General features: G+C 32.5%; 3 protein-coding genes and 1 long non-coding RNA gene across 9 annotated transcripts in view; all 4 read right to left on the bottom strand.

Moving 5' to 3' along the window:
* LOC111703949 (uncharacterized) overlaps positions 1-1221 on the bottom strand; it is a 14244-nt gene extending 13023 nt beyond the window's left edge. For all 4 annotated transcript variants that reach the window (XM_023476045.1, XM_023476047.1, XM_023476046.1 and 1 more), the window contains exon 1: positions 561-1221. In XM_023476045.1, coding sequence (XP_023331813.1) covers positions 561-591 — 31 coding nt within the window. In that variant the 5' untranslated portion in view covers positions 592-1221. The remainder of the gene's footprint in view (positions 1-560) is intronic.
* Positions 1222-1850: 629 nt separating this feature from the next.
* On the bottom strand, positions 1851-3204 carry LOC111703946 (transcription factor SPT20 homolog). Of its 2 annotated transcripts, XM_023476044.1 has the most exons (3): positions 3098-3204; positions 2324-2779; positions 1851-2287 (listed from the first exon to the last, which is right to left on the bottom strand). In XM_023476044.1, the coding sequence occupies exons 1-3, from the start codon at positions 3188-3190 to the stop codon at positions 2009-2011; spliced, it is 828 nt and encodes a 275-aa protein (XP_023331812.1). In that variant the 5' UTR covers positions 3191-3204; the 3' UTR covers positions 1851-2008. The 2 variants fall into 2 exon arrangements, with proteins under 2 accessions (XP_023331812.1, XP_023331811.1); XM_023476043.1 differs by having other exon boundaries at positions 1851-2779.
* A 1962-nt stretch (positions 3205-5166) lies between these two features.
* Positions 5167-12408, bottom strand: LOC111703947 (uncharacterized). 2 transcript variants are annotated; one of them, XR_002765716.1, is made up of 5 exons: positions 12306-12408; positions 11539-11619; positions 11280-11331; positions 10247-10309; positions 5167-5250 (listed from the first exon to the last, which is right to left on the bottom strand). It is a non-coding gene; the product is annotated as an uncharacterized LOC111703947 (long non-coding RNA). The 2 variants fall into 2 exon arrangements; XR_002765715.1 differs by lacking the exon at positions 5167-5250 and adding an exon at positions 8694-8793.
* A 671-nt stretch (positions 12409-13079) lies between these two features.
* LOC111703942 (uncharacterized) lies at positions 13080-18200 on the bottom strand. The gene is made up of 7 exons (XM_023476039.1): positions 17926-18200; positions 17425-17460; positions 16864-16978; positions 16191-16255; positions 16106-16132; positions 15325-15347; positions 13080-13182 (listed from the first exon to the last, which is right to left on the bottom strand). Exons 1-7 carry the CDS (start codon positions 17938-17940, stop codon positions 13080-13082), a joined length of 384 nt encoding a protein of 127 aa, XP_023331807.1. The 5' UTR covers positions 17941-18200.
* Between the last annotated feature and the right edge of the window lie 1786 nt (positions 18201-19986).

Genomic DNA, 19986 nt, shown 5'->3' with positions numbered 1-19986 from the left:
TGTTAGAAAGATTAATATGAATTTCAATGAGGTACACAGCTATCCTACTGTAGGGGGTAAAAAGTGTAAACGGAGGTACACAGCTATCCTACTGTAGGGGGCAAACAGTGTAAACGGAGGTACACAGCTATCCTACTGTAGGGGGTAAACAGTGTAAACGGAGGTACAAAGCATATCCTACTGTAGGGGGCAAACAGTGTTAACGGAGGTACAAATCTATCCTACTGTAAGGGGTAAACAGTGTAAACGGAGGTACAAAGCATATCCTACCGTAGGGGGCAAACAATGTAAACTGAGGTACAAAGCTATCCTACTGCCATACACAGTAAAAAAACAGCTATTTCAACTTAAACTTATTATTAAAGGAAGGGGGGGGGGTGGCGAATTGGCACGTGCCCGTTTCCTTCAGTTACGGCCCTGGCTTTGGAAACTGCTATTCTAAATTATTTTTCCAATATAACATTCCCCACGCATGTATATGCATTAAATATCCCATATCATAGCCTTGCATTAAAATTGGAAATGTGTTTTAAAAAATCTAAAAAATTAAAAATATTTACCAATTCCGTTGAAGCCAGAAAAGAGAACCATATTCTTTCTTCATTGGCCTCGTAGACAGAAATGACATAATTCCTCTCTATTTCTGGCTCTAAACAGTCCTCCAAACTCTCAGGACGGAATTAACGATTTGAAAAAAGTAGGAACACGTTCAGCTCTAGCTGTCACCTTTTACCGCAATTTGACCCCTCCATCATACGTTTTTCGATTTCAAGAAATTAGACCCCTATTTTCAATGGTTAGGTTGCAAGGGAGGGTTTAAAATAATTCAAAAAGTACGCCGGAAAGATGCTCAAAAAATATATTTTTCTACTTGGGACAAATATTTACATATGGCAGCATCATGTCACTACATTCATTTTTCAAGGCTTTTCAGATATAAAGATTTTAGCCCTGGAGCTTAATTAAAAAAAGGTTTTAACCATTTCTGATTTTTTGAAAACACCGACTGAAGGCTGTCTTTGTATAAACGTGTTAAATCATGTTTTTCACAAAATACGTAAGTTTCTTGCTAAATCTAAAATCAAAAAATTCTAAGCGATAAATTGGCTATTTCTCTGGCTATAGATATCTTTGAAAATTACGACTAATACCATTGAATAGCTTCCAGGAAACTACCCAAATAAGTGAACGGTCCCTTTTTAATGACCAGAATTGAATTATAAATGTATTAACTATCAGGGGATTGTTGAATGATTAGAGTTTTGACAACTATTTACATTTTCACGAACACGTTACCTTACTTACCACACCAACAGGGTTATCACAGCCTAAGGAAATATAAAAACAAGTTTACTCCAATGATTAATTTACATGATTTGAAAATCATTGAATTTTAAATATCAAATAACATCCTACAAAATATTTACATAACAGAATAACAAAGCCAGTATTTGCAGTCTGTAGTCTTGAAAGCCAGTATTTGCAGTATGTAGTCTTGAAAGCCAGTATTTGCAGTATGTAGTCTTGAAAGCCAGTATTTGCAGTATGTAGTCTTGAAAGCCAGTATTTGCAGTATGTAGTCTTGAAAGCCAGTATTTGCAGTATGTAGTCTTGAAAGCCAGTATTTGCAGTATGTAGTCTTGAAAGCCAGTATTTGCAGTATGTAGTCTTGAAAGCCAGTATTTGCAGTATGTAGTCTTGAAAGCCAGTATTTGCAGTATGTAGTCTTGAAAGCCAGTATTTGCAGTATGTAGTCTTGAAAGCCAGTATTTGCNTAGTAAATTCTACTCTAATATATATTCTATTCTCTTTGATTTTATGTTCAATTATTGGACTATTTAAGAGATGCAAAAAGTAAGCGAAGGTCTATTCTACATTTATGTGTTTCACTGTATACTTAATATAAACAGCGAAGACTTATAGCAAACGTTTTAACATTTTATATTTATTTACACAATTTCACAGTCTTAGAGTTAAATAATATTATTTAATAAGATTATTTTTTGTATTAGTTGTTGTTCTGATGGTTCTGGTTGGTGAACTGATGAGGGCTGTTCTGTGCTTGCTGTTTAAAGAATCCACTGTGAGGCTGTTCTTGCTCCTCCTCTGCCTGATACTCTTGCTCCTGTTCATATTCCTGCTCCTGCTCCTGCTCACCCTCATTATAGTTTAGGGACTCAAAGTTATCTTCAGTGTAATACAAGGTTGTTTCTTCAACTTGTCTGTCCTGGCTGAACTGGTTCTGATTGAACTGTTGGTTCTGATTGAACTGCTGGTTCTGATTGAACTGCTGGTTCTGATTGAACTGCTGGTTCTGATTGAACTGCTCCTCTTCCTGGTCTTCGTATACGTCCTGCTGTCCGGCAAACACTGGGTTAACTTGTCTGTACTGCCGGGTGATTGTGCTAGCGGAATGAGGGTCAACTTTATCTTCGTTGGAGGTTTTGTCTCCGAATTTATCTGTTGCGGTGTTTGACTGGACTCTTTTGTTCACCGTAGTGCTGTGAGGCCAGGAATCTTGATCTTCGTCAGACTCTTCCTCAGAGTTGTTTTCGAAGTTATCTTGGGAGTGTTCCTCCACCGTCTCCTCTCTCCACTGCTCAACAAGGGCAGGCTTCTCATTTTTATTTTCTTCAATGCCTAGCTCCTCCTCCTCCTCCACATCCTCATCCTCTTCAGCATAGACTTCCGTGGTGGTCTCAGCAGACTGTTCGTTGTCTCTGTTCTGGATCTGGTTCTGACGAACACGGTTCTGATTTGGGACAAAGCCAGTGTTCCTCTAAATATTGTTTTATTTTAAATTAAAATTAAAAAAATAGCTATTTTAGCTCCGCTTTCAATTAAAATTTTTTTTCTTGGCTTATAGGAACTGATTTCTCGCCCTAAAATCTTATTTTCTCATATCAACATCTTTGCAACCTGGTGTCATTCAACTTTGATATTCCAAACTATGAATTCTACTATCGAAATTTGAAATATCAAAGATTTACACCATCAGGTTAAGCAAAGGTTTGCTAATAGATGGACTTAATAGCAAATTTTCAGTTCCTCTATTGAGTATTTGAAGAAGAAAAACTATTTAAAAAAATGGTTTTACCTCGATAGGGGAGGAAAACACCCCGGCAACCAACACTGCAAGGAAAAGAGAAAACAACAGTTTCATTCTAAAAAAATTATGATTAAAAAACATTGCAGCAAATTGATTCTTGCTATGTATAAAGCATTCAAAACCTATGTAAAATAAACGATGAAAATGTTGTAAAAAAACAAAAACTAAGAAAGAATTTAAAGTTTAAAAGTAAAAATATGTCCAGCAAAAATAGCAAATAGTTTTATTATCACATTCGAAACTCCAACTATATTGAAATAGTACAGCAAATATGTTAAAAAATAATATATCTAAAAGTACCTGATGATTTTGGAAGAATAAACTTTTCCGCCCAAGACCTTTCTTATATACGTATAAACCGGGACTTTCAGGGGTTAACATTTTTTAAAAATTCAAAAATAAAAATGTCACTCTTTTTTTTAACCGTTAATATCTTCGAAAGAAAAATTATTTTAATTTTTTTAGTTTATTAATAATTTAGGCCCCTGACGACCGTTTTGAGAAATTACAAAGAGCGAGGGGTGCGCGTTTCAAAGATCGCGCGAGCGTGGGGGGGCAGGGAGGAGGGCTGCTCTTATCAGATAGACAGTTTCATACTCAAAGCTAAAGAAAGGTCCATTCAGGGGTACCCCAAGTACAATTGTATTGTTCTGTTCAGGGGTACCCCAAGTACAATTGTATTGTTCTTTCCTCTTCATGGGTCTCCCAAGTACAATTGTATTGTTCTTTCCTGTTCATGGGTCCCCCCAGTACAATTGTATTGTTCTGTTCATGGGTCCCCCCAGTACAATTGTATTGTTTTGTTCAGGGGTCCCCCAATACAATTGTATTGTTCTGTTCATGGGTCCCCCCAGTACAATTGTATTGTTCTGTTCATGGGTCCCCCCAGTACAATTGTATTGTTCTGTTCATGGGTCCCCCCAGTACAATTGTATTGTTCTGTTCATGGGTCCCCCCAGTACAATTGTATTGTTCTGTTCATGGGTCCCCCCAGTACAATTGTATTGTTCTGTTCATGGGTCCCCCCAGTACAATTGTATTGTTCTGTTCATGGGTCCCCCCAGTACAATTGTATTGTTCTGTTCATGGGTCCCCCCAGTACAATTGTATTGTTCTGTTCATGGGTCCCCCCAGTACAATTGTATTGTTCTGTTCATGGGTCCCCCCAGTACAATTGTATTGTTCTGTTCATGGGTCCCCCCAGTACAATTGTATTGTTCTGTTCATGGGTCCCCCCAGTACAATTGTATTGTTCTGTTCATGGGTCCCCCCAGTACAATTGTATTGTTCTGTTCATGGGTCCCCCCAGTACAATTGTATTGTTCTGTTCATGGGTCCCCCCAGTACAATTGTATTGTTCTGTTCATGGGTCCCCCCAGTACAATTGTATTGTTCTGTTCATGGGTCCCCCCAGTACAATTGTATTGTTCTGTTCATGGGTCCCCCCAGTACAATTGTATTGTTCTGTTCATGGGTCCCCCCAGTACAATTGTATTGTTCTGTTNCGTTAACAGTCTCTTGAAAGTACGTTAACAGTCTCTTGAAAGTACGTTAACAGTCTCTTGAAAGTACGTTAACAGTCTCTTGAAAGTACGTTAACAGTCTCATTGTTTCTTTGATTATGAAAATTTTTAAGTCATAACTTTTGTGTTAATGTAAGTTTTGGAAGCATGCATTGCTCTCCGTCTTTAAAAGTGCCCATATCGGAACAAAAAAACTACAAAACATATCTTATAAAAGGGAGATCGAAAACGATCTTTATTTCACTGTTTTATTGTTCTCCTTCTGTAAATAAATACCGGGTTGCCCACAAAAGATGATACTTCAATGACTAAAACTCTTTAATATATCTCTCTGGAGGTAAATATTGGTTTAATGCCTTGATTACAGTCTTCTAATGACATATAAATGGTTTGGAAAAAAAGAAACAAGTTCCCAGCGGCTGGACTTTAGGAAACTATAAACCTAAGAATGACGACTGAATTGATTTCGTTCAATCGTCTCTGAAGTCTAAACCGTTGTGTACCGGTAACCCTGTATAGTGAATATATTTTTTACCTAGTAATACTTGAATATATCTTAAACTGTTGTTGAATTAGAGACACAAACTCCTGTCTTGCCACCTGGGTTTTGTACATTTCCTGTAAAGAAAAAGATACAGTGTGTTTCACTAAAAATATGAGTTAAAAGGGAATGCCCGTGTAATTAGGCAGTCCCTTTAAACCTCTTTCTGATCAATACTGTGGAAGATATATTCGTTTTTATTTTTGAAAATTGTTGAATTCTGACAAAGAGAAAGTTATGGATATTTAGGCAAAGGGAAGCCTTGTGAAGTGTACATGTCACTCAACACAAGTAAAAGTAAAATAATATGACTTGAATTTAACAACCTGTAATTAACCCTGCAGCTCATCAAGTAATCTTTGTCTTTGTATTGTTGACTTCATTTTTCAGAAGTTTACTTCCAGTAAAATGTTATTTTTAAAATAATTTATAAAAAAGGAATGATTTAAAATAATTTATATCAAAAGCTAAATTTTAGAAATAATTTATATAAAACCAATGAATTAGAGAAATCACAGTTATCTCTCTACTCTACACTACACATGTATGAACATAAAATTGTTTTTAAATGTGTGAAATCTAGGGTCATTGCACTCCACACTCACAGGCATAAGGCAGTAAGCCTGTATATTGGCCTGTATGCCTGAATCATGATGTGAAAGTTAATTGGTTTCTCAAAATCAACGATCTATAAAATTATCATAAATCTATTTTTTAACAATCTGTATCTAAATAATATATTTAATAACTAAATTGTAAACATTTCTATAGAAGCATGATGACAGACCCTCCTCCCTCTCAAGAAAATCAATAAAAATACTCACATATTCTAACAGAGATTGCAAACAGTGATATCCATAATAGTGTTTGCGTCTTTTAATATAATTATCCATTTATTGTGTCACCCGGGACTAACTATAGAGTGAGAAGCATTCGGTTTCTTTTATTTGAGATCAAACGTATTTTGGTCTATATCTCAACAACCTTTAAACTTACTGATCCGTTTATTTTATACTTTTTCATTTAAAGCGTATATGCCATCAAAAAAGTATCTAAGGCTAAACAATAATGTAAAAGGGTTCAAATTGTGATCGAAATTCACAGCTTTCTGAAATGTTGCCAGAAACGTTAAATTCACGTGGTGTATTGTGTTACATTTATGTCTATTTTTTTATTTGATCAAAGGTAAGAATTAATTAATGGAGAAAAGTAAATAATTCACTCTGATCAGTAGATCCGACTTCAGGGCATTTTTTTCGAAGATTTTACAAATTACAAAATTGCTTGCGGCATTAAACAAAACAAAGTCGACAAAAATGAATCGTTCAATCATTTATCCCTGTTTGAGTATTCTAACCATATCAAAATAAAAGAACAATCCCATTATATGACTTTATCTGGTTGTATTTTTATAAATGTACCAGATTTATCTGGATATTCTTAGGCTTGAGCCCTCCCTATCTTATATAGACGCCAGAAACGGTTTTGGTCAAGGTTGTATATCGAGGGCAGGAAGACTAGTTAAATCCGAGCCACATTCAACGCATTTTTTTAATACGAGCCACATTCTTGTTCATCCTTATAGTTTTAGTCTTCCAAAATGTGAGAAACTTAAGAAAGTAACTTTTTTCTTAAAGCTACAGTTTCATTTAGAGAAAAATGATAAAAGATTTTTCACTTTTTTCAATATTAAATTTAGATTAAATCGTCAACGAATGTCAAAATAAAAATTTTCCTTGAAATGAAAAACATTATATTGCAAGAAACTCTTGAATATAAAGACGACTTTTATTCAGAAGTTTTGACTGTAAATAGTGTAATAAATTAAAGATACAGCAATGTATAAGATATAAGTGATAAATAGTTGCACCCCCTGCCCCAAAAAATATAATGAACACTGATCATAAATTTAAGATTTATCAAACAAATATTGCCAAAAATTGAAAAAAAATAGGGCATTTTCCAAAATTTAGATTTTTAAGAATATGTTTTGATATCGTGAAAAATTTTAGATTTTTATAAACATTTTTTTAAATCTCACAAAAATTTTAAAAAATTAAAAATTAAAAAAAGTTTTTAAAAAACTATTCACTTCTCCGTACATAAAAAGAACCTGCCAAATCTTTCCCTGGGATGTTTAGAAAGATGAAAATTTCCCTGTATGATAATTGAACGACGACAGTGTGGTTTTGGTGAATTATATTTACGTACTGAGCAAAGGGGTGTTTGAAACATTTTTTGCATTTTTTTGAAAACGTCCCATAAACCTAATGAAGTTTAATTTTGATAAAACTTTTTGGTTCTGGGTGCACATATTTATAGAAAACTTAAACCGACATGTTTTTTCTAAATTCACTTAGTTAAGAGTTTAAGTCAAAATAATTATTGATAATTATTGCTTTATATCGAGTAGATATCATTAAACATGCCGATGTAAACCTTTCAGAAAGTGGAAAGATTCTGCAGAAAAAGTTGCCAAACCGAACAGAATTTTTGTAATGAACATGTATTCCCAAGTACCACCCTGTAGCCCCAGTAACCACAAGTTCTCCATATCACCCTCTGGTACCCCACTGTACCCCTCAATCACTTTCAAAAAAAAGATTTGGGAATTACAAGTTGGTGTTTTTGCAATCCCTTCCTCCAATGTATCATCAGCTGTATAGTTTTAGACCATCAAACAGAAACTCTCTTTATATCTGTTTTACACAAATGAAAATAAAGCAAAACTCGAGTAAAGTGCAACCAAGAAAAGCTTCTATATAAGTTCTAAATATTTTTGTTAAGAATAAAAATTTTATTTGGGTTGGCACCTTTTTTCTGCAGAATCTTTCCTACTTTCTGAAAGGTTTTACATCGGTATGTTTAAGGATATATACTCGATATAAAGCAATATTTATCAATACATATTTTGGTTCAAACTTTTAAATAAATGAATTAAAAAAATATAGAAAAAATATGCCGGTTTAAGAAAGTATTAGATAAATATTTGCAATCATCCAGAACAAAAAGTTTTCTCAACAATTAAACTTTATAAGTTTTATAGGAGTTTTTTAAAAATGTGTAAAAAAATAATTTTTAGGCTTAGTACGCCACTATAATTCACCAAAACCATACTGCAGTCCTTCATGATATTGTACAATACTGCACAGTTAAAATATTATTGATTTTAGTATAGGATTAGGGTGTAAGGCTTGAAAAAGAAAAATGTTGTAAAATGATCAGCTTCCATTCAAAATGCATTTTCGCACACACGTCCCAGTATGATTGTTTGATGTACAGGGTGTCCCACGAAACATGACAATTGTTGAATAGTTTTGAATGTCTTTTTCTATCAAAAGACATTTTGCAGGATATTTCGTTCAAGAAATCTTTTACTTAAATATTTTAATTTGATATTAATTTTGCTATAATTTGACTGCCATAAAATACTATTTTAGTATCAAGCAACTTAACAAATTATAGAAGAAGACATTTGAAACTATTCACCAACTGTCATGTTTCGTGGGACACCCTGTAGATTCCTGTTAGTCAAATAGTTTGATGCAGAATTTCTTAGATTTCTGAATATCTAGCTCTCATCTAGCTTCTCTCTTTTCTTCGCCTTTAGTTGTGAGAGCCTGGGGGGCAATTGCTTATAAAACACTTAATATGGTTAACTTTTTCTAACTTTTTCTTCTTCTTATTTTTAAAGGTACTAGGCTTTTAGGGCGCTTGACGCCCATCTTCTATTAAAATTATGAACATGTTCTTTTTGTTTACATTTTAAAACAAAGAAGAAAATTTTTTTGCGGATTTAAAAAAAAATTCGCGGATTTTCAAGAATTTTTTTTTTACAAAATTAAAAACCTTTAAAACACATTTTTTAAAATTTTTATCATTCATAAACATAGAGAATAGAATATATAGAGAGGAATTAAAAGAATCTCTCGGTATGAATTTTTTCAGTCCCTTTCAGCCTGAAAGGGAGTTCAAAGCGTACAAATCATGTAAATGTTCACAAATTATATGCAGTAGAGTACATAAATACAGTATGTTTCCTAGACTATTCATTTCAATTTCGAAAATTTTAAAGCTGTTAAATAAACTTTGTAATGAATTAGGTGAATATAAAAACATCATTTCATTTATAGTCATAACGGAAAATCATCGTTTGTACAATGGAAGGCATAGAGTCTATGTGAAATGATCATTGGTCAATTATGAAACCAGCCTATTTCATAATTTGGTTTTCTTTTAACAATAATTTTAAATTTTCTATAAAATGATATTCCAGGGCCCAACAGGTTATATAGCACAAATATGTGAAGTACACCTGCAGTATGGAAACAGTACAACAAAATGGCCGTTTTACACTTTTTTCTAGTAAATTCCTCTCTATATATTCTATTCTCTATGTTCATAAACCTTCCCTGTGGTCACGTGATGTCCCACAAAAAATTTGGGCCCTATCGGTTCAGCCGTTTTGACGTTTATTGGATACAAACAGAGAGAGACAAGCCAAATTTATATATAGATTACAAGATATTTGATGAAAATGTTGAAAACAAAAATTTTAGTTGAACAAAAACTAAGAACATTTAAAAGTTTAAGAACTTTTCCCCACGAAAATTAAGAACATTAAGAACTGTTTTTAAGCCAAATCCTAAATTTAAGAACAGGGGGCAACTATGGTGATAATGTGGTCATCGTAAATATCAATTCAATGAAGACGACTTTCTAATACTTTCTAAACAAGAGAAGATGTCAAAATAATGGAAAATATTCTTCTTTTTTAAATATTACTTGTGAAGTTTTATTATACTTACAGTGAGACACAGAAAACTGTGGAATAGAAAGACGATATTAAAGCATTAAGTGTATTTTATGTTGTTACAAAGCAAAGAGTTTTACTTGTGACTTATTAAATCTCTTAGTAAGTGAAATGGGTCTGTTTAATCTGCACAATTGCTATGTCTAATGTTCATTAGACTATTCAAAGTCATAACTTGGGTTAAAATTCGTCTTCATATTCTGAAGTTTTCTGGTTATCACTGTACATGCATTGAATTGAAATCTTTGTTTTTCTCTTACCTTTGTTCCATTTATAATTTTCAAAGTAACAGTTTTTTCAATAAAACCATACTGATTCTCCATCTAATGTACGGTATAGTGTTATCAATAAAAACAAGAATTGAAGACGATATCTAACTTAAAACTAATTTTATTGGACGGCTCGTAGAGATTTGTAAAAACAAAACAATGCACAGATGGAACTTCTGTACTAAATGTAATTTATTTACAAAATTATCTTTTGAATCCTTATCCTCAAAGTGACCTCATAAAATTTACAGTGGTGCTCATAAAACTATGGAATAGAAAGAATATATTTAAGCAAGGATGTCAACTCATAAACTAAACAACACCTGCCCCCTTCTCCACCAAATCGAGGACACATTTTCAGACATATTAATTTCATCAAGTTACAAAGTCCTTCTGAGACTGTTCCTTGTATGATCAATGGCCGTCCTAATGATATTTTTTCGGGACGATAGTTTGGCCGCTAGATGTCTCATGTGAGATTCTTATCTCCGATATATAGATAATTACGACACACACACCATCGGAAACATCATCTGAGCTGGGAACTTTAGAATGGTGGATATCGAGATCAATGCTTGATCCTCTCGTTTTTTGAATCTCGAAACTAACCTAATCAATTGTAGTTTATACTGCAAAGTGTATAAAATTCAACCAACCACAGTCGCGTATCCGGAACCAGGAAATTTGAAATTTTGCGCGCCATTTAAGATTAATATACAGAAACGGGTGGGACTCTCTAATTTTGAAAACCTGCTTTTAGATTTTCTGTACTAAATCCAAACAAGAGTGGATTGAGCAAGAAATTAAAAGTGTCCACGTATTGGATATTCGGATTAATAAGTCAGGATTAAAGGTATCCCATTCTAAAGTTCCCGGCTCTCTTCGACCTTTGTAGTGTTGGAAAGGAATGGCCTCCGATTATTTATGTTCAAACGAAAAAGCGAAAACTTCGATCATAGTATAGTGTCCACTTCATTGGAAATCAACATTTCTTTGTAATCTCCCAAAGTTAGAATTATTTGACCTTGCAGGTGTATTCTCCAGAGTCCTCATCAGTAACCTCCGCAAACTCAAGTCTAAAAAATTATTTCGTTCTTTCTCAAAATGTTCGTTTATATTTATTGATTACTAATCGTTTGTTTTTTATTTTGTTTGGTTTAAAAAAGATAATTTTTCATCTTTCTCCAATTCGTTTCTCCATTGTTTTTTTTTCTCCTAACGGTCCTCCATTGCTTACAAATATTTTTAAAATGATTAAAATTGTATTGAAATTTAAAACTTACTGAAGGTGAACCACAATGTCGTCTTCTAACCAGGTTCGGGAAACATTTCTCCCAAGTACTGGTCGAACTTCTTCACCAAACCTTAGTGGAAAGATTTAGATCAATAATAAGATTAAAGGAATTTTAAGCTAAAATTCACGTTACTTTCAGAAGCTTTATCTGATCATTAATAAATTAGACACCAATAGTTAGAATTTTCAATTCTGGGTTTTCTACAAATTCTATAAATTGTGTCTTGCGCATTTCCACCAAGGAGTATGAAATAGAAGGGAGATACAACTGACGCGGCCTGTCCTACCATATGATTATACATTCTTTGCAGACGGTACTCCATTTGAATAAGAAATATTTGTCTGATGTAAAATTACCGCGTATACAATAACCTATTCTGAATATTTCGTATACAAATGGAGTACCGTCTGCAATCATATGGTTGGGCGGGCCGCGTCAGTTGTATCTCCCTTCTATTTCATACTCCTTGATTTCCACTAAAGTATTATCATCATTTATCACTTTTAAACCTAGTAAACCGACACAATATTTCACATTACTGATCAAATAAAGGTTTCGAGGGTACCGTTGTGAATCGGGCATTGTCATCTTTGCATTGATGAGAACATTAAATTACGCTTATAGTCCCTATAAGATTGATTACTTCTTTGTTATAATATTGATGTTTCTTTCAGATTGAAAGTACTCTTTGAAATTTGGACCATTATAAAAACCAAATTTGAAATATTTCAGTTTTTTGATCATGTGTAATATACCTGTACCATGCAGTCTGTACAGGTTCCAGGCTTACAGAATTATACTGTTGTCCGACGGTTGCAGAGCAGCTTGGACAATTTTAAATAATAATAATAGTAAAAATTATATAACCCATATATAAGAACCATATATAACCCATATATAACCCATATATAACCCATATATAAGAACCATATAAAAACCATATTTAAACCATATATATTATATAACCCATATATAAACCGATATATAAGAATCATATATAAACCATATTGAAACCATATATAAACCCATACATAAACTTATATATAAGAACCAAATTTAAACCATATATAAACCATAAATAAACCATTTATATACCATATATAAAACATATATAAACCAACTATAAATCATTTATAAGAACCAAATATAAACCATATATAAAGCCATATACAAGAACCATAAATAAACCATATATAAACCGTATATAAACCATATGTAAGAACCATATATAAACCACATTGGAATAATATATAAACCATATACAAGAACCATATAAAAACCGTATATAAACCAATAAATAAGAACCATATAAAAACCACATTGGAATAATATATAAACCATATACAAGAACCATATAAAAACCGAATATAAACCAATATATAAGAATCATGCATGCAATGCTCGATACATTAATATATTTATTACTAGTTGTATGCTCGATACATTAATATATTTATTCCTAGTTGTATGCTTGATACATCTGTATATATATTCCTAGTTGTATGCTCGATACATTAATATATTTATTCCTAGTTGTATGCTTGATGCATTAATATATTTATTCCTAGCTGTATGCTTGATACATTAATATATTTATTCCTAGTTGTATGCTCGATATATTCATCTCCAAACCTGTAAAAATAAAATACAACAGACCCCAATCTATTAATCGGTCTCATATGGATTCTTGGTGTCTCCGATGAAAATCTTGGTGTCTCCGATGAAAACCAGGGTGTTGTCAAAAAGTGGATACATTTCATTGTTTCAAGTCTTTTGAAACCTAAAACTAGTTGAAGTGCTCGTGGAATTTCAGAATTACTTAAAAACAAATTTTGAAAGTTGAAAAAAAGCTTATCTCGGGAAAAGAATTCAAATTTTTTAAGCCAGGAAACTTAAAGGTTCCCTGAAAAAATGTCAGATAATTTGGTTCAGCTGTTTGATCAGCAATAGCTAAAACATATATATACATGTAGCAAATACCTACTCCATAACAATTTCCTTGAGACGTATCTATCCAGTTCTACTCGTTACCAAGATCGCCTAGGACTAAGATCTCCGATTCGAAATGCCACCAAAGCAATTTCTTAACCAGGATAAACTTTCTGGTTCTGAAGGACACACAGTCCAATGATTTTGCTATACTGGCAATTTCTCCCCCAGGCTTAACTCGTTCCAAAGGACACAGTCCAATGAAAATGCTACCAGGCAATTTGTCAACCAGGCTTAACTCCCTGGTTTTAAAGGACACACAGTCCAAGGAAGTTGCTACCAGGCAATTTCTCAACATGTATAATTCAATGAGAACCAAAAGCTCTATTTTCAAGCTTACCTTAGATTCGATGCTAAATCAACTAGCAAAGATCTCTGCTCGCCTTGTTTCAACGAGAACACAGGGTACTTCTAATACCGTAATCAAAGCAGAACTCAATCAACTAACTTCCTTCAACAGCTTAGGTTACAAAGTTAACAGGAATTGAAGTAATTCTATTCCTACGATGTTATTGATATCACATGATTAAGAACATATATTTATCGCACAGTTAAAGGTATAAAGGATTAGAGAGAATAGATTATACGCAGTTAATCTATCTCTGCCCATATGTTATAGCGTAATTTAAGTATGTCGTATGATTTAAGCTAATCATGTTAAGTATTCCTTTAAAACGCAGTTTCAATAAATAATCTCATTTTGCATAAGTGTAAAACATTAAATCATTTGAGACGTACAATGTAATGCAAGTTTACAGAATATCATGTTTACACGTTTTTTGCTACATACATGTAAATATATTCTTGGCTTTTATTTCAATTAAGTACATGTTCTCTTTGTATGCCTTGTACAACAAAACCAAACAAAAATTTTGCGGATTTTATAAAGAAAATTCCTTGGATTTCCAAAGTTTTCAAAAATCAATTTTTGTTAGAAGAAAATTTTTGAAAATTCGATCATCTATAAACCTTCCCTGGGATCATGTGATGTCCCCCACAAAATCTGGGCCTGATCGGTTTAGCCGTTTTGACGTTTATTGGATACAAACGGACAGACAAACAGACAGACACCTAAACTGTATATAGATGAGGAAATAGTTATTATATAGAAGATAAAAGTGAGGTTCTGTAACTTTTTTCTATGTAAATTGGAACTATGGAAACCAAGGTTCTTTCAAAAGGTTATACAACCATGAAAACCAGGAAAACGACATTTGAGCAATATCGAGTACTTGATGTGATACAAAAGTCAAATAGTTAAATTGAGTTTATTTTTGAAAGCTTTTACTTTCATTAAAAACAGATTGTTTTGAGATTGATATCTAAGATCATAAACAATCTTTAAGTTATCTTCCCATTGTGTAACAATAATGTTTAGTTTGACAGTCGGAACTATCTGTGGTTTTTCTTTATATCTTAAATCTATGATTCACATATTTAAAAGAACGCATAAAAAATATTTACAAGAAATCCTGTGTCAGAGGTGACAAGTTAATATTTGTTAGAAAAAACTATTCTTTTGACATTTTTCGGACGTACGAATGTTGTTTCAAACTCCCCATCATATACCTAAACTAATCAAATCTAAATCCCAAATAAGTTTAAAACACTAAAAAAAATAGGCATTTAAAATTTGGTCTGAGACATTCATCACCCACCCCTTAAAATTTAGGAACTCTATGGGGGGGGGAAGGTTGTCAAAAAAGCCCCCCCTCCCCTCTCCTTCCTACTTTAGAGAAAAGGCTTTCCAGGCTAAGCTGAATTTTCAAGAATTTTCTGATTTACCTGTAAACAATGGCGTGTCTGTCCTGATCATATCAACTTTAAGATATGGTGGTATTTTTCATAAATATTTCAAAAATATTTAAATAGAGAGTTTTATCAACTTTAAAATATGGTGGTATTTTTCTTTAAAAATATTTAAATATAGAGTGTTCCACTAAACATGAAAATTTCTTAAAATAAAAAATGGCATCCCATGCCTCCTCGAACTACTCACGTGTTAACTCACGACCGCAATAGCCATGTAATTCGCGCATTCCGCGCAACGGAAATCCGATTGGAAAATCTTATATTCATTCATTGACAAAAATAAAATGTTTCTAGTTTGTTTAAGATACAAAAACACGTAGTTTTTTTTGATAAGCTCAATAGACCTGCCATCTTTTTTTATTTGTCATTAAATATAGCTATCAGAGATCAGAGATCTTCACCTCCTTTATGGCCATCATTACCGATCCATTTTCCCTTAACAGAGGAACATTGAGCTACGTAATGTCCTTTGGGACAATAAAGTAAAATGACGACCTTCTCTGCGATGTTTTCATGAAAAAATCGCGCATCTCAAAAGGCGATAAAATAGTGTACAACCACTTTATCGGGAAATAAAACTTATTACTTAAACACGGGTCCCCTCGACCAATTTTTCAAACACAAGTTAAATTTCCTTAATTTCCCTGTGAAGTAGTTGATGACAAAATTATTAAAAACTTTTATGTTAAAAGGACACCCAGTATAATTTTTATGAGAATCAATAATTTAACAATAATTGAATCTTTAAAAGTTCCTGTGTCCATGGGAATTGTACACCATCCTAAAAATAGACAATGTTTTACATATTTTTTGTTTCTGAAAAAAGATTCATCTCTCACCTTACTCCAAAGTATTTCTTGAAATCTGGGACCAAGACAGCAATGAAGCTCCTTATATTTACCAACTAAAAGATAAATAGATACAATAAGAACGAATGTCTTTTCTTTCTTGATTCTCCGGGAAAGGAGCAAAATTTAATAGTTTTTCATATTTTACTCTTTCTACATTTTATATAAGACGGAAAACAGTGACCTTTTCGAAATCTTCTCTTTTTCTTTTGATTATGAGAAAAAAAGATGTTGGACTGTGCAACTGCTCTGTAGTGTACTCGGAACAGTTTTTTAGTAAACTTACCAACATTTAATGAGCTAAAAAAACATGTTAGGTACTTTCTAGCTGAAAGTCTTTTTCCCAAGCGGCATTTTCCCAAGGGTATTTTTCCAAGGATATTTTCCCAAGTGGCGACTTCCCAAATGTTCAATTTTACAAGGGGTGCGATCTGCCCCTTTGCAGCCAGCGGCGCCTAAAAAGGCCTACCCTAACCTTTGGAAAATTCTACATTTTGGAAGTTGCCACTTGGGAAATTTTCACTTGGAAAGTCACCCGTTGGAAAATGCTTTTGGGAGAGTACCTAACACGAGTTTCTGGTTCAATAACATACAAAAGGTATACCAATAACAAAGTTAAGTATACTAAAGTATACAGGAGTATGTGGTAGGTTGAGATACCTACCTATTGCATACTGTTGTATATAGTTATGTTTGGTAAAGTATAGAGGAGCATGGGCCTGGGTTAGATAGGGGGGACACTCGCAAAAGTGTTGCAGACTACACAGATCATCCCTGCACTAAAAAATTTCAAGATTATACATTTTTGCATAATTGAAAGAAAAAAAGTTGTAAAAATTTTAAATAATGTTTAAATGTTCCCAGTAAAGCTATCTTGTTTTTGTGAACGAACGAAACATTTCGAAACAAAGAAGACTTTTTGTGAACGATAGTATCGTTCAGTAAAATTATCAAATGATGAACGAGCGAATTGTAATGTTCAGAGAGAGATGGTAAACATACATCTGTCAGACCGTTAATATACGATGTTCAAATCTTTTATTCAAACAAACTTAACAAAACGATTATTCAAAATAAAGTATTCTACTGAAAGAACGATTTTGTAACAAACTTTTGAAAACGATCAATTCTTACAGAACAAACAATTTTTCCGAACGAACTTAAAAAATGATTTTCTTTTAAAACAATCGATTTTATATATTGAACGAATGATTTAAATATTTACCTTTGCTTGCATTATTAAGATACAGAAAATAAAGCCCTGTTTTCATATTTTAGTTTCAAAACATTTAGACATACATTACTTTATATAGCTAGAAAAATAACAATATATAGTATAAATCTATAACTTTGATACACTTTTGGAAAGCCCTGCGGCTCTAGTTTTATAATCTGCAAAAATATTTGCATTTTTTCCAAATTTATTAAGCAAAAAATGAAAGATATATAATTAGGTTCTAATGACAATAAATTAAAGACGTGGGGGCGCCGCAAGCGCGCCTAAGTATTCGTGTATTTAATACCCATATAATAATAATAATAATAATAATAGTAATAAAAGTAGCTAAAATAATGATAATCTAAGAAATAATAAAAAATAGCTTTTTTAGAAAAAATACACACTTCATCTCTGGACTAAATATTTTTCACGTTTAAAAACCTTTTTCTTTGATTTCTCATTCATTTCAATATTAATATAAGAATCCGAGTTTGACTAAAATAATTCCTTTATTATTAACATTTTCCTTGCTATAACACAACTGAAGAATAAACGTATTTTATATGGCTTCCATTAGAGAAGTCATAACTAATCTGAAGTTTAGATTCTAAAAAAGTCAAGGACTAGTTTAGATGTTTTTGAAACACCGACCAGCTTTATGAAGGTGTCCTACCCTACGTACCCTTTGAATTAAAAAAAACTCATTTTGGGTAAAATATGTGAAGTTAGTTGAAATTAAAACGTGAAAAATTTAAGTTTTTAAGTTATGAAAATGAAAACAGGCGAAGAGGTAGAAAATACCCCTCCCCCCCTCCCTCATCGTAAAAGGGTTGAAAATATTTTAAACAGTTCTCATAATTCTCGTGGATTTTCAGAGTAAGACGACTTTTTATACATGTCTGAAACTAAGAATACTTTGATAGACAAAATGGCTTAACGAAATGTAAGAGACTAAGAACTTTTCCTTGTAGAAGTCTACCAACTCAATTTAAAACTTTAAACCCAAACTTAGACAATTTCTTCCCGTGGTTTTACCGAGTTTCCTTTTCAAATTTGAGGCGAATCGATAAATGGGTTGCTGAGTTATGATCGGAATAACAAACAATTGCAGACAAACTGACAAACAGAGAGATTCCAACTATATGTATTTATAGAAAGCATGAAACATAATGTAAAGTATATATGTATATGTATAAATGTATATGCATATATGTATATGTAGATATGTATGTATGTATGTATATGTATATCTATATATATATATAATGATGGAGCATTGGTTAGCATGTTTGATTCAAAATCCAAGAATTCATGGTTCAATCCCCACCAACTGCAAAATCAAAATCTGGTGAATTGAGCCATACTGATGAAACACTAGGATGAAACACTGTGTCCAAATATATATATATATATATATATATATATATATATATAAATGATCCATTTTTATTGATTATTTTGAATATTAATCCTGTGTGTACAATACAATAACACGTTTTCGCCTCAACTGCCCTTACAAGGCGGACATTCCTTTTCAGCTGATTGGGGATTTATAAATTTCATTGGAAATCACATTCTTAGTACTTACTCAGCTATATATAATCTGTGTGCAGTTATGCACATCAGACCGATGATAGATAAGTCTTATCTACAGCTAATCCTTGATCCATAGTTTTTACAGATAGGTCAATGGTGTTTTGTGTTGTGTAGAGTTGTTGATCGTTTTTAAAAACGGCAAAAAACGATCGTTTTCCGTTTCGTTTTTTTCTTAAAACGAAAGTTTCGTCGTTGAAGACAGCTTTTTTAACGATGGGTTTTTTTAAACGATTGTTTAGGAAAAAATGTCACTAATTCATCTTAGTTTTATGACAATGATTTATTTTAAGAAGATAAGTTTTTGAATGTTTTATTAAATGTTTTTTTATCGAGGGAATAACCTGTTAATGTTTCTTACCCATGGATTTCTAAATGTATTTTGTATTAAAAGGTCTTTAACGATCGAATTAACGAAGGGTCGTCGTTAACTGTCGTATAGCAAAGGGTCGTCGTTCATGAAATCATAAAAAATTATTTTTTCCTTACGAACTTTTTTTATTTATAGTCTGGACATTTTAAAATTTTCAATATTTGAGCGAGTACAAATTTTGAGAATTAAAATTTTTTAAATATTTTGTTCGTTATCTACTATGTGAGTTCTCACATGTTCTATCTATGTTTCCTTTGATTTGACCCATCTGATCACGAACAATTCCTTAAAAGGGGTGACGAGGCGTCTTTTAGAAATCTACTCTTAAACTAACCCTTCTTAGGAACGCTGGCTAGTTAAAATAGCCGTTTTTTTATTTGTGGAAACATTTGTAAATATTGCTGTTAAAACTCTTGAGATATTTGTTTTTTTTTGTCTTTTCTGGTAATCTTTTTTTCCCAAAAATATTTTTAAGAAATTTTTGCATTTCCCTAAACATTTTTGCGAAAAAATATTATAGAAATTTTTTTTTGCGAAATTTTGTATCGTTTTCGCTTTTTTTGCTTCATTAATTTTCGTGAAAAATGCGATATTTCGCGAAT

This window comes from Eurytemora carolleeae, unplaced genomic scaffold, assembly GCF_000591075.1.
Source record: "Eurytemora carolleeae unplaced genomic scaffold, Eaff_2.0 scaffold538, whole genome shotgun sequence".
In the NCBI taxonomy this organism is placed as follows: domain Eukaryota; kingdom Metazoa; phylum Arthropoda; class Copepoda; order Calanoida; family Temoridae; genus Eurytemora; species Eurytemora carolleeae.
This window is presented reverse-complemented; position numbering and strand designations above follow the sequence as displayed.

Coding starts and splice junctions, on each gene's coding strand:
- LOC111703946 (XM_023476043.1), bottom strand. CDS start 3,190: ATGTTTTTTAATCATAATTTTTTTAGAATGAAACTGTTGTTTTCTCTT. Junction 2,780..3,097: donor TGTTTTCCTCCCCTATCGAG/GTAAAACCATTT, acceptor AACAATATTTAG/AGGAACACTGGCTTTGTCCC.
- LOC111703942 (XM_023476039.1), bottom strand. Junction 16,133..16,190: donor AAGAAATACTTTGGAGTAAG/GTGAGAGATGAA, acceptor GTCTATTTTTAG/GATGGTGTACAATTCCCATG. Junction 15,348..16,105: donor TACAATTCCCATGGACACAG/GAACTTTTAAAG, acceptor TGATATGATCAG/GACAGACACGCCATTGTTTA.